The following is a 12,705-nucleotide window of genomic DNA, read 5'->3' as shown; positions in this document are numbered from 1 at the left end:
TCCACCTGCTTTCACTTTTGTCCTTTAGCCTATTGTTTTTAATATTCATGGGCCTCATTCATATATTATGGTTGGCAAGAAATCAGGCAAAATCCATGACAGGATTTAATTCTGTGTCTTAGAAGGAGATCACAGCCTTGGCAAGGTAATCAGCGATGTGGTAATTTGATTCCAATTTTGAAGATCCTTGAACATTTTGCCTTGAAAATTCATGGTAACTTTTAATCTTAGCATCAAATCTTCTTCCTCTATCTTGGTATTTTGCTTTCTTTTCATAATAATAATTTGGGAAATGTAGGGAAAATACATGGTTTGATTGGCCTCCCCTGACTTTGCATAACTTACTCTGAATACTATGTAGAGAATCGTGGCTGGTGTTCCATTGAAGTCAGAGTTTTCCTAGCATGAAATAAGATGAAAAAATTGGCCCCACTGTCTTGCTAGTGCAGTGTTAGGCACCAAGACTTTCTGAAAGGTCCTAGAGAAACTTGGATGAAAGTATAGGGGCAAATTATTATATCTTCATATAATATAATATAATATAGTATAATATAATATGATATAATATAATATAATATAATATAATATAATATAATATAATATAATATAATATAATATTGTAACGGTAATATATTAATATATATTAATTATATAATCTATACATAACAATATAATGTATCCTATATGTATTTACTATTATTATATCTGTATAGAATAGAATATATAATATTAAATGTGTATGTAAGTATATTTATATTATATGTATGTGTATATATATATATATATACACACATACACACACATGTATAATAAAGCTAGGAGGGTAACTTACACATTGGATAACAGTCAGGCTCCGAAAATACCGTGATGTGTTAGAATGGTAGTCTCTATCTAATGAAATGAAATCTAATATGAATAAATTTAAATTCTTATATATCAATTAAAAAAGTCAACCACATAAATGTAAGATAGAGGGGATTTTGTTGTTGTTCAGTCATTCATTCACGTTTGACTCTTTGTGACCCTGTGGACTCTAGCACACCAATATTTTCCATGGGGTTTTCTTGGCAAAGATACTGGAGTAGTTTGCCATTTTCTTCTCTAGTAGATTAAGGCAAACAGAGGTTAAGTGACTTGCCCAGAATCACACGGCTAGTAAGTATTTGGGAATGGATTTGAAAGATACCAGGATTACCACTCTATTCACTGAGCCACCTAGCTGTCTCCAGACAATGATTCCTATGGAAAAGATTTAAGGATTTTTGGAGTACCAAGATTCATGAGTCAAAAGTGTGATATTTAGCTGTGTGACCTTGAGCAAGTCATTTAACCCCAATTGCCCTGCCTTCCCCCCTCCAAAAAAAAAAAAGTGTGATATAGCTACCAAAAATGCTAATGGAGGCTTAGACTTTGTCACAGTCTCTAGGATAATGGAGATTATAGTCCTGTCCTTTGTCCCATTCTGGGCAGACCACACTCAGGAATATTTTATTCAGTTGTAGATAACAAATTTTAGGAAGGGCATTGATAACTTAGAGTACAACCATAAGAGGGTGAACAGGGGGTTGGGAAGACTGGAAATCATGACATATGCCAGGGTAGGGAGCAGTTCAATGAACTGTTTATATTTATATTGTAGAAAAACAGATCTAAGCAGGAACATGTTTGCTTTTTCCCAGTATTAGAGGGGTTGTCATGTAGAAATATGCTAGAATGGGTTTGATGGATCACTGAGAAAAGAGCTAGAATTAGTGGGTAGAAGCTGTAGATGAATATATTGACAATATTAGAAATATCTTCCTAGGGGGGTGGAGCCAAGATGGCATCTGGAAAGCAGGGACTTGTGTGAGCTCCCTACCAGGTCCCTCCAAACACCTATAAAAAATGCCTCTGAACAAATTCTAGAACTGCAGAGCCCACGAAATAGCAGAGGGAAGCAGGGCTCCAGCCCAGGATAGCCTGGATGGTTGGGAGGTAAGGTCTGCCACACGGAACTGGGAGCAGACAGGAGCAGAGCCCAGCATGAGCCGTGCCTGGACCAACCAGACAGGGAGCCGGGTGGAACAGGCCCTAGCACTCTGAATCAGTGAGCTACGGCAGTTACCAGACTTCTCAACCCACAAACACCAAAGACAACAGAGAAGGTTAGTGGGGAAAACTGCTGGGACAGAGTGAAAGGAGTTCCCAGTTCACCCCAGGGGCAGGGGAGGTGATGCAGCTCTGAGACTGCTTACAGAGCTACAGATGCAGTTGCTTTTGGCCCCAGGCCCACCTGGTGGGAGGAATTAAGTGGCAGATCAGGGCAGGAGTACAGAGCCAGCTTAGATCTGAGTCCTGTCTGGGTTGGTGGTTCTTAGGGGAGGAGTAGTGCTGGTGTGGCAGAGCTTGCTGTGTAGAAAGAGCTCTGAAAACAACAGCGCAGCCCCTCAAGCTTCAAACAAAGTACTCTCTACTCTACAAGTAGTCATACCCTGACAAAAAACTCAAGGGTCAAGTAGTTGCCTGGGAACATGGCCAGGCAGCAAAAAAGGACTCAGAATCAGAATTAGACTTTGGAATCTTTCTTTGCTGACAGAGAAGACCAAAACATACAGCCAGAAGAAGTCAACAAAGTCAAAGAGCCTACATCAAAAGCCTCCAAGAAAAATATGAACTGGTCTCAGGCCATGAAAGAGGTCAAAAAGGATTTGGAAAAGCAAGTTACAGAAGTAGAGGAAAAATTGGGAAGAGAAATGAGAGTGATGTGAGAAAACAATGAATAACAAGTCAATGACTGGCTAAAGGAGACCCAAAAAAAATACTGAGGAAAACAAAACCTTAGAAAAATACACTAACTCTAATGGCAAAAGAGCTCCAAAAAGCCAATGAGGAGAAGAATGCCTTGAAAGGCAGAATTAGCCAGATGGAAAAGGAGGTCCAAAAGACCACTGAAGAAAATACCTTAAAAATTAGATTGGAGCAAGTGGAAGCTAGCGACTTTATGAGAAATCAAGATATTATAAAACAGAACCAAAGGAATGAAAAAATGGAAGACAATGTGAAATATCTCAATGGAAAAACTACTGACCTGGAAAATAGATCCAGGAGAGATAATTTAAAAATTATTGGACTACCTGAAAGCCATGATCAAAAAAAGAGCCTAGATATAATCTTTCAAGAAATTATCGAGGAGAACTGCCCTGATATTCTAGAGCCAGAGGGTATAATGGAAATTGAAAGAATCCACAGATTGCCTCCTCAAAAAGATCCCAAAAAGGGAACTCCTAGGAATATTGTTGCCAAATTCCAGAACTCCCAGATCAAGGAGAAAATACTGCAAGCAGCCAGAAAGAAACAATTTGAGTATTGTGGAAACACAATCAGGATGATACAAGATCTAGCAGCTCCTACATTAAGGGATTGAAGGGCTTGGAATATGATATTCTGGAGGTCAATGGAGCTAGGATTAAAACCTAGAATCACCTACCCAGCAAAACTGAGTGTCATGCTCCAAGGCAAAATATGGATTTTCAATAAAATAGAGGACTTTCAAGCTTTCTTAGTGAAAAGAATAGAGCTGAATAGAAAATCTGATTTTCAAACACAAGAATCAAGAGAAGCACAAAAAGGTAAATAAGAAAGAGAAATCACAAGGGACTTACTAAAGTTGAACTGTTTTCTTTATATTGTTACATGGAAAGATGTTGTGTATGATTAAGGAGACCTCAGTATTAGGGTAGCTGAAGGGAATATACATACACACACACACACACACACACATATATATATATATGTGTATATATATATATATATATATACATACATATACATATATATATTTAGACAGAGGGCACAGGGTGAGTTGAATATGAAGGGATGATATCTGAAAAAATAAAATCAAATTAAGGGATGAGAGAGGAATATATTGAGAGAGGGAGAAAAGGAGAGATAGAATGGGGTAAATTATCTCACATAAAAGTGGCAAGAAAAAGAAGTTCTGTAGGAAGGGAAGAGGGAGCAGGTGAGGGGGAATGAGTGAATCTTGCTCTCTTAGGATTTGACCTGAGGAGGGAATAACATAAACACTCAATTGGGTATCTTACCCCACAGGAAAGAAGGAGGAAGGGGATAAAAAAGGGGGGACGATAGAAGGGAAGGCAGATAGGGGGAGGAGGTAATCAAAAACAAACACCTTTGAGAAGGGACAGGGTCAAGGGAGAAAATTGAATAAAAGGGGATAGAATAGGAAGGAGCAAAATATAGTTAGTCTTTCACAACATGAGTATTGTGGAACAGTTTTACATAATGATACACATGTGGCCTATGTTGAATTGCTTGGCTTTTTGGGTAGGGTGGGTGGGGAGGGAAGAGGGGAGAGAATTTGGAACTCAAAATTTTAAAAACAGATGTTCAAAAAAAAGTTTTTGCATGCAACTAGGAAATAAGATATACAGGCAGTGGAGCATAGAAATTTATCTTGTCCTACAAGGAAGTAAGGGAAAAGGGGATGGGGGGAGTGTGGTGACAGAAGGGAGGACTGACTGGGGAACAGGGCAACCAGAATATATGCCATCTTGGAGTGGGGGGGAGGGTAGAAATGGGGAGAAAATTTGTAATTCAAACTCTTGTGAAAATCAGTGTTGAAAACTAAAAATATTAAATAAATAAATTTTAAAAAAATATCTTCCTAGCCATTACAACTGTCCCAGTGTCTGAGAGTCTGCCTCAGGAGTTAGTGAACTCCCCATAGTTGATGATATTCAAGTGGAGGCAGGATGACTATTGGCTGGGAATGTTTCATCTTTTGGGTAAGGGTTATACTACTTGTCCTCTGAATCCATTAAATCTCTAAGATCCTATGAGACCTAGGTACTTGCCCTGGTTATATGAACACTTAGCTTGTGTTGTTATGAGACAGCCTCTCTTTGGGGTTCAGTTTCCTGATTTTTAAGGTGATGAGCTTAGTTCTGACACTCTCCAAGGTTCTTTCCTAGCTCTAACACTTTTTATTCAGTCAACTCTAATGTTGATGTACTGTGGTCCTTTCCAATTGGAATACTTTATGGCCTAAGCCCTTCTAATGCTATCATTCTATATTCTATGTCTTGATATCCCTTCCAGGCTCTGGCATTCTATGGCTCTATGATTGGTTATAAACCAGAGAAGTTTAATGATAATTCCATCTGTTACTTCTGGTGTCTGTCTATATTATGTTTTCTTTTCTTGCCATTTCCTAGATAGCAAATTAACTCAGATTTTCTAAAATTCCTCTGCAGGTCCAGCAGGGCTTCCATCAAGAAAGCAAGCTGGAGTACTCACAGTTCACTTCAGTGGATGGTGTGAGTGAAGAATTCGCCATCGGTGACCAAATCATTGACATACTGTCATCTGAAGAGCCAGGGAACATGGTTGAAGCCTTAGAAGAGTAAGAATTCACATTCCAGCTTTGTCCTCTTCCAGGTTCTCTCCTTAACTCTGCCTCTGTTAACATGAGAACATATACTCTTCCTCCATACCCCCAGTGGATCAATTGAAGAATGCAATCCGAACAAATTCATCCTCTTTCTCCATAATATTTTTGGATTATTCTAAGTTGTAAAACTTTGTAACATCAAGCCAAAATCTACTTCACTGCTTCTTCTCCCTCTTCATTCTTCTTATTCTGAATCTAAACAATTCAACATTAATTTGGAATCAGGAAACTAGGTTTTACTATTAGTTATGGCACTTATTATCACTATGACCCTGGGCAACTTACTTTCCCAGAGGTAACCTACAATTTGTGGAGAGGCAGCATCGTGTGGTTAGAAGGGGCGTTAATCATCTGGTCAGAAAGCCTGCTTTCAAATCTCAATGTCAGCACCTGCTGACTATGTGACCTTGAACAAGCCATCTAGCCTATTAGAACCTCAGTTTCCTTATCAATAAAATGGAAACAATCCCTCCCCTTTGCATTTTAAAAAGTTGTTATGAGAACCAAGTAAGATAATGATTGTGAAAGCACATTGAGATGATAAAAAGCTACAGAAATGTAATTGGTTATTATGATAGAACCGGAAGAAATAATAAATGGTGAAAAGAGGAGAACTTTGTAGAGAAAATGGGAATTCAGCTAAAGCTTTCAAATGGAGGGGCTATCTGGTGATTTCAAATAGAAATCAGAATCCAAACTAGATGTGAAAGGAATTTGGCTTTCCTAAGTAAGGAAATCCTTATTTCCCTGAGATAACTATTTTATGCCTGACTCAGAATGTGTTGTGACTAAATAATCATTACAAATAGAAGCCCTGTTAGGATTTCTATAAAAGGTGTCTATTACTCTGACCAGACAAAGACATGGGAGTGAGCTAATGTTAATTCATGTCTGCTTTGGAGTAATTTGGCTTTCTTTTTTTCCCCATTAGTCATTCTGGAGATATCCATCCATTTGCCTTTGTGTTAGCCTAACATTTAAATCTGAATGCAGAGTGAAAAATACTGATTTGATATCAGGGCCCCAAGTAAAAATATTAATGAAGGAGACGGAGGTTGAGGACAGGACACTGATGAAGGTTAGGCCAGCTACTTATTGTGTCCAAATATCCTTCTGATAATAACAGAAGTATTAAGTTACTAAAGGCCATCTTTTCTTGAAAGTAGGGAAACAGTTTGGCATATGGGATTTCAGGGACACCTTGCAAGACTCAACTTGTGGGTAGGAGAGTACTGTAAACATGTGAGCCAGGTAATTGGCTCCAAGTTTCACAGTTCCTTTTAAAACTGCTCCATCACTGAGTCTCAGCTCTCAGCTATTCAAATCTGGCTGACATTTAATAACTATGTGATATTGGGAAAATCTCTATTTCTTTGGGTCTCAGTTGCCTCATTTGTAAAATGAGGAAGTTAGACTAGATGGTTTCAAAGATCCTTTCACCTCTGAATCTGATACTATGATTCCATGGGGTCTTTCTTTCTGACCTTTTTAACACGGACAACAGTAATGGACTAGAGTAAATATTCATTTAACTAAGAACCAGCCTGTTTAAATTAGATGATGAATTTATCAAATGTCAGCAATTCTCAAAAAAGCATGTACTAAATTATAAAAGGTTTGTGATTGTTGTTGATGGAAAGGTTACCAACAAGAAATACTGACATGGTTGCCTCTTGGCCTTGGAGCCATAGAAACAAAGCATTTGTAGTTGAAAGGTAACTTTTAACCAAGTGGTACAACCCATACATGAAAAGAGTCAGAAGGCTTTGGTTTGTACCTTGCTTCCATCTGTAGTTTCCTTGTCTGCAAAGAGGGAATGGTAATACTTGTACTCTTTTCTTCACAGAATGGTTGAGGAAAGTACTTTAAAAACCCCTAGAGTAGTATAGAAATATTATATTTCATATTTTGAACCATCTCTGATCTCAACAGTGTGGGTTCTCTTTGTCAGCCTTCTCATCCTGAGCAAAACTTATCAATATTTCTTATCTAACATTTTTTTAATATATCTCCTCTAGATGGGGTAGTGGTTGGAGTGCCAGATTTGGATCAGGGAAAACTAAATTTTAGTTCTGCCTGAGACACTTGTTACCCATGTGACTTTGGGTAAATCATTTATTATTATGAGTGTCAGTTTCCTTATCTGTGAGATAGCAATGCTAAGGGCACTTACTAGACTAGATTGTTGTGAGAATCTATATAAAGTATATAAACTATATAAAGTACTCCACCAACTTTGCAAACTAAAGGACTCTACAGATGTTAACAATTATTAGAAGATTCATCCAATGCCCTGGAGGTGTTCCTCCAGCCTATTTAATATTCTGTAAAGACCAGTGACGGACTTAGGGTATTTATGCTGCTTTGCTCTTGCTTCATGATGATCTCATCTCCTTTTCTAGACATTCGCATTCTTGATGAAGTCTTGGTTGTTGCTTCTGGTGTTCTATTAGACATTGGTAATTTAATACAGGTGAATGACCATCAGCATTAGTTTTCATTTAGGTTATGTGCATATATATATATAAATGCACACACACATACACATATATACCTATACGTACACACGTGTGTATATATACATCTATGTGTATATATACATGTGTGTACATACATATATACATATGTGTGTATATACACATACACACACATGTACACACACACACACACACAGAACTAGGATAGTATTGATGCTAAAGATAAATGCTTTGAAAGCCCTTGGCAGCTTTGGATCACTGAAAGAGCTATAAAACTGTCCAAATGTACACCAAAATACAACTGGTTCCTAACCAACTTTATGTCATTGTCTCAGCAATATGCTTTCTCCATCTACTTAGTGTTTTTTTAGTAGGGGGAGAAGTAGAGATTTCTGGACTCTTCTCTCTTATGCCTGTGCAGGGATCTCAATGAAGAAGCCGCATGGTGTTCTGGGGTTTGCGTGAGGCACTCAGTACAATGTCGTCTTCAAATCAGAACAGCTGAAGAACCTCTACACTATTAGGAAATCCTTTGTCTCTTTTTGACATGACAGCCTCCGGGCCAGTGGTGAATACTTTTGCCAAATAGGCATCTTTCCTTTAGTGTGTGTGTGTGTCTTGTGTGATATCAGTAGTCAGCGAATTCTTGAATATGTTATGCCTCTGCATTAGCGTAAGCATTTCCTCATATGGAAGTCCTCATAACTAGTATGTAATGTAACAGTCCTCATAACTAGTTAAATCCCTATTCCTTTTTTCATTACTGGTGGGTTCTTAGATAATAGGTTAGTGCTTACTGACAGCTTTTTATCTTTTTGAGGGGGGGAGGATAATAATGCCATCCATGTTATTTCTATTCTTTTGTAATTCTCCCTCCTCCTTTTGAAGTATCATATAAATTGATTCCAAATCCATTTAAAATTATATATCCCTCTAGAATGTACTTCCTCTGGCTTCTTAACCTGGAGCCCATGGAGCCAGATGGGGCCCATCAATTTGTTTTTTTTTTATTATTTTGGTTATTACATTTCAATATTTTTTTCCTTTGTTATCTTGTGTATTTGATGTTATGCATTTTAAAATGTTATTCTGAGAATGGGCCCTAGGCTTTACCATGCTGCCAAAGAGGTCCATGACTAAAAAAAAAAGGTCAGGATGCCCTGCTCTAGAAATCTATTTGCTCAATTTGAGCTGTTCTTTGAATATCCATTTTAGCTCTAATACAAACTCCACATATATCCCAATGGGTACTGATGTTCGAAAATCCAAATATAATAGTTCTCTCATTGAGGATGAGAAGCCATTGCTATTAAGATGGTAGAAGCACTATTAAGATGGTAGGAGCATTATCTGCTTTTTAATAGAAAGTTTCATCTCCAAATGTTCTAAGAATGATATGGTTTAATTGGGTAGCCTGCTAAGCTTTCCATTAACTCCTTTGTCCTTGTATAGCTTCTTCCCAGCTTTTGAGATGATATTGCTCAGTTTCCAATCGTCTTCTGTAATGTATTACAAATGACCTCATCTTTTTAATAAATATTAACCTTACAGTATTTACCTGCAAGGATATTTTCTGTATTCCTTTGACCTCTTTGTCATGATCATTTTAGACTAAAATACATCTCAGGGATGTTGATAATAGGAATAAAAATCTGTATCTTTCACCTAGCTTTTAGAGTGAGAAGCTTACTTGAATAGGTTGAGTCAGAGCTGTTGTAATTATACTCAATGTAATCTCATCTCTATTTGCTATTAACTTTGGTCTTCATTCTAATTGGTCAGTGCTCTGAATATATACAGATATCCAATTCTGAAATAACTATTATACAGTAGCCACTCATTTCTTGTCTGTTAAAATTAAAGTCATTTTCATTTTTTTCTGACTTCTGATGCTTCCATATCTAGAGACTTCCAAATCTCAAAGATTGCCATATTGATGGCAATCCAGGTCTGTAATCCAGAACCTTTCATCTCTTAATACCAAATCAGTATTTTTTTTTGCTTTTCTTCCCTAATCCCATGTTGAATTTGCCTAGTAAAGAAGGTAAAGATTGGCTTGATTTTGAGGATCTTATAAAGTTGTTCCCAGAATTTTCTACTTCTTCCTCTAAAACATAAGCTGTGATTCCAGGCATTGTGGACTGTTTGCATTTACTCATCCTGGAACCCTCAACTGCTAATGCTCTCTCTCCCTCCCTGCCTTGTTTTTAACTACTTTGCATTCATTTTATATAATATATATTATCTTACATATAATCATGTGTCCATCTTGTCCTCTGATAGATTATAAACTCTTTGAGAGCAGGGATTGATTCATTTCTGTCTTTTTGTCCCCCCAAGCCTAGCATTAATAAATGCTTATTGATCAAGCACTCTAAGATAACTTTCCCCTAGGCAAAATGATGTGTCTTGTTACCCTTTGGTGCTTGAAGATTCTGACTCCTCTGACTTTCTTTCACATTTCTCAGAGGAGAGCTTATGAGTCAGCTTTCTATTTATTTTACTTCATCAAATCAATTCAATAAATATTAATAACCAATAACTATGTGCCAGGTGTGGTGCTAAGAGTCGGAGATATAAAGACAAAAATATGTAGTTCCTGTTTTCAAGGATCTTACCTTCTAGGGGGCTGGGGGAGTGGATGGAGAGATATCATGTACAAAGACAAAAATAAAGTAGTCCTTTCCCTCAAGGGGCTTATTCTCTATTGAGGTGAAGGGGTGAAAGTGGGTGAAGGGGATATACCATGCACACAGATATGCTCAACCTTCCATTTAGCTGCAATTTAGAAGTGTCTTCTGATTTCATTTATAATGAAACTATCAATGTCTATGTAAATGTCAATTGTTTTAATTTAAAAACAATCACCGTAAACAGTCTCTTGACTTGCTTAATGATCAATGAATAGCACTGTGTATAACCAGTGCCACCTATTGGTATATCCAGTCCTTAGCATGGTGCCTGGTCTATAGTAGATGCCTAATAAATGTTTATTAATTGATTGAATATTGATTCCTTAAGTCCTGAATGATTCCTTAGGTCTAAAATCATGGTACTAAAAATGCAATCATAGTCCACTTGGGTTTTGAAACATTCATATTCTTAGGGAAAGCATGGCCTATATTTAGACCAATGCTATAGAAAGGAAAATAATTTCAGAAAGGATATATAATAATAATAATGTCAATAATAATAATAGTAGCTAGTATTTATATATCACTTTAAGGTTTATAGCTTAACATATGTTAATTCACTTAATCCCCACAATGATCCTATGAGGTAAGTGTTATTTTCATCCCCATTTTACAGAGGAGAACACTGAAGTATGGAGAAACCAAGTGACTTGCCCGGGGTCACATAGCTAGTAAGTGTTTGAAGCAGGATTTGAGCACAGGACTTCCTGAGTTTGAAACCTTTGCTTTATCCACCATGTTGCCTGACTCACCCATGAAACGACCATGATATTAAGTCACTTATGTACTACTTTATAGTTTTAGAGTTCCTCATGTGTAAAGACAATTGGATACTCACAACAATCTTGTGTAGTGACTAATACAAATACCTTTATTCCCATTTCACAGATGAGGAAATAGATGCAGCAAGAAAAGTAATTTGCTTAATTTTATGTAGCTAGGAATTCAAACTCAAGTATTTTGATTTCAGTTCCTTTAACTTTTCTACTCCAAGACCAAAAAACCAAAAGCAGCTCTTTCCCTGGTTTTGTTCTGTTGGAAAGAGAAGTATGAATTTGTCTCCATTTCTGTATTACCGGAAAGTATCAACAGGAACTAGAACAGGCAGGTTTGGGTATATGGAAATAAGAAAAATACTGGGTTTTTTTTTAAAAAAATCTTTACACATTAAACAGCTGTCTCTGAAGAGAGTGGGTCTATTTTCACCCTCCTTATTCAGCCTTATTTTTAAGTATAGTTCCATCAGTTGGTTGGAAATCTTAACATAATGATCTTAGGCCTCTGAGTATTTGAGATGCGAGAATTTCTTTGTAATTTTAAACTCTTAATTAACTCTGATTTTCCAGTTTTTCATTTCTAGTAATGCTTACTAGCAACAAGAGGTAAAATACCATTCAGAATATAAATGACTTTTTAATATGTGACTGAAAAATTTGAATCAGCTTTCAAGTACTAAAAGCACACTTTCTGATCAAGAATAATTCACTCCAGTTGTAAAATCCTATCCTGGTCTTTTGCTTATGAGTTTCATGATGAAAGAGAAGCTTTCGTTACCTTTTTTTGTTTATGACCTACATGTCTCCTCTGTTAGAATGTAAGCTCTGTAAGGATGGGTACTCTGACTTTTGTGTTTTTTTTCCCTAGTATCTGGCCTGTAAGAGAAACTTAGTAAATGCTTGCTGATTTTGATTGGTGATATGAGAACACGTTCTCTGTTTAGTCCCCTAATCTGTTGTTGAGTCATTCCAGTCATGTCTGACTCTTCATGGCCCCATTTGATGTTTTCTTGGCAAAGGTATGGCAGTGGTTTGCCATTTGCTTCTCTAGATCATTTTACAGATGAAGAAACAGAGGCAAACAGGATGAAGTGACTTGTCCAGCATCGAATAGCTAATAAGTGTCCGAGGTTGGATTTGAATTCACAAAGTGTGGCCCTGCACTCTATCCACTGTACCACCTAGCTTCCCTTCCCCCAATCCTTCTAATAAGTTTTTAGAGAGTATTGTGGAAACAACATTAGACCAGGACTCAGGAGACTTGGGTGGCAGTATGGTCCATGGCAGAGAGCACTGAAACGGAAGGA

General features: G+C 37.2%; 1 protein-coding gene across 1 annotated transcript in view; it reads left to right on the top strand.

The window, feature by feature from the left end:
* EVC2 (EvC ciliary complex subunit 2) overlaps positions 1-12,705 on the top strand; it is a 194,187-nt gene that overhangs the window by 58,223 nt on the left and 123,259 nt on the right. Inside the window, 1 exon segment of the mRNA XM_036762385.1 lies at positions 5,256-5,404. Coding sequence (XP_036618280.1) covers positions 5,256-5,404 — 149 coding nt within the window.

The sequence above is a fragment of the Trichosurus vulpecula genome, chromosome 6 (genome assembly GCF_011100635.1).
Source record: "Trichosurus vulpecula isolate mTriVul1 chromosome 6, mTriVul1.pri, whole genome shotgun sequence".
NCBI lineage: Eukaryota > Metazoa > Chordata > Mammalia > Diprotodontia > Phalangeridae > Trichosurus > Trichosurus vulpecula.
Note: the sequence above shows the minus strand (reverse complement) of the source record. Positions and strands in the feature narration are given on the sequence as shown.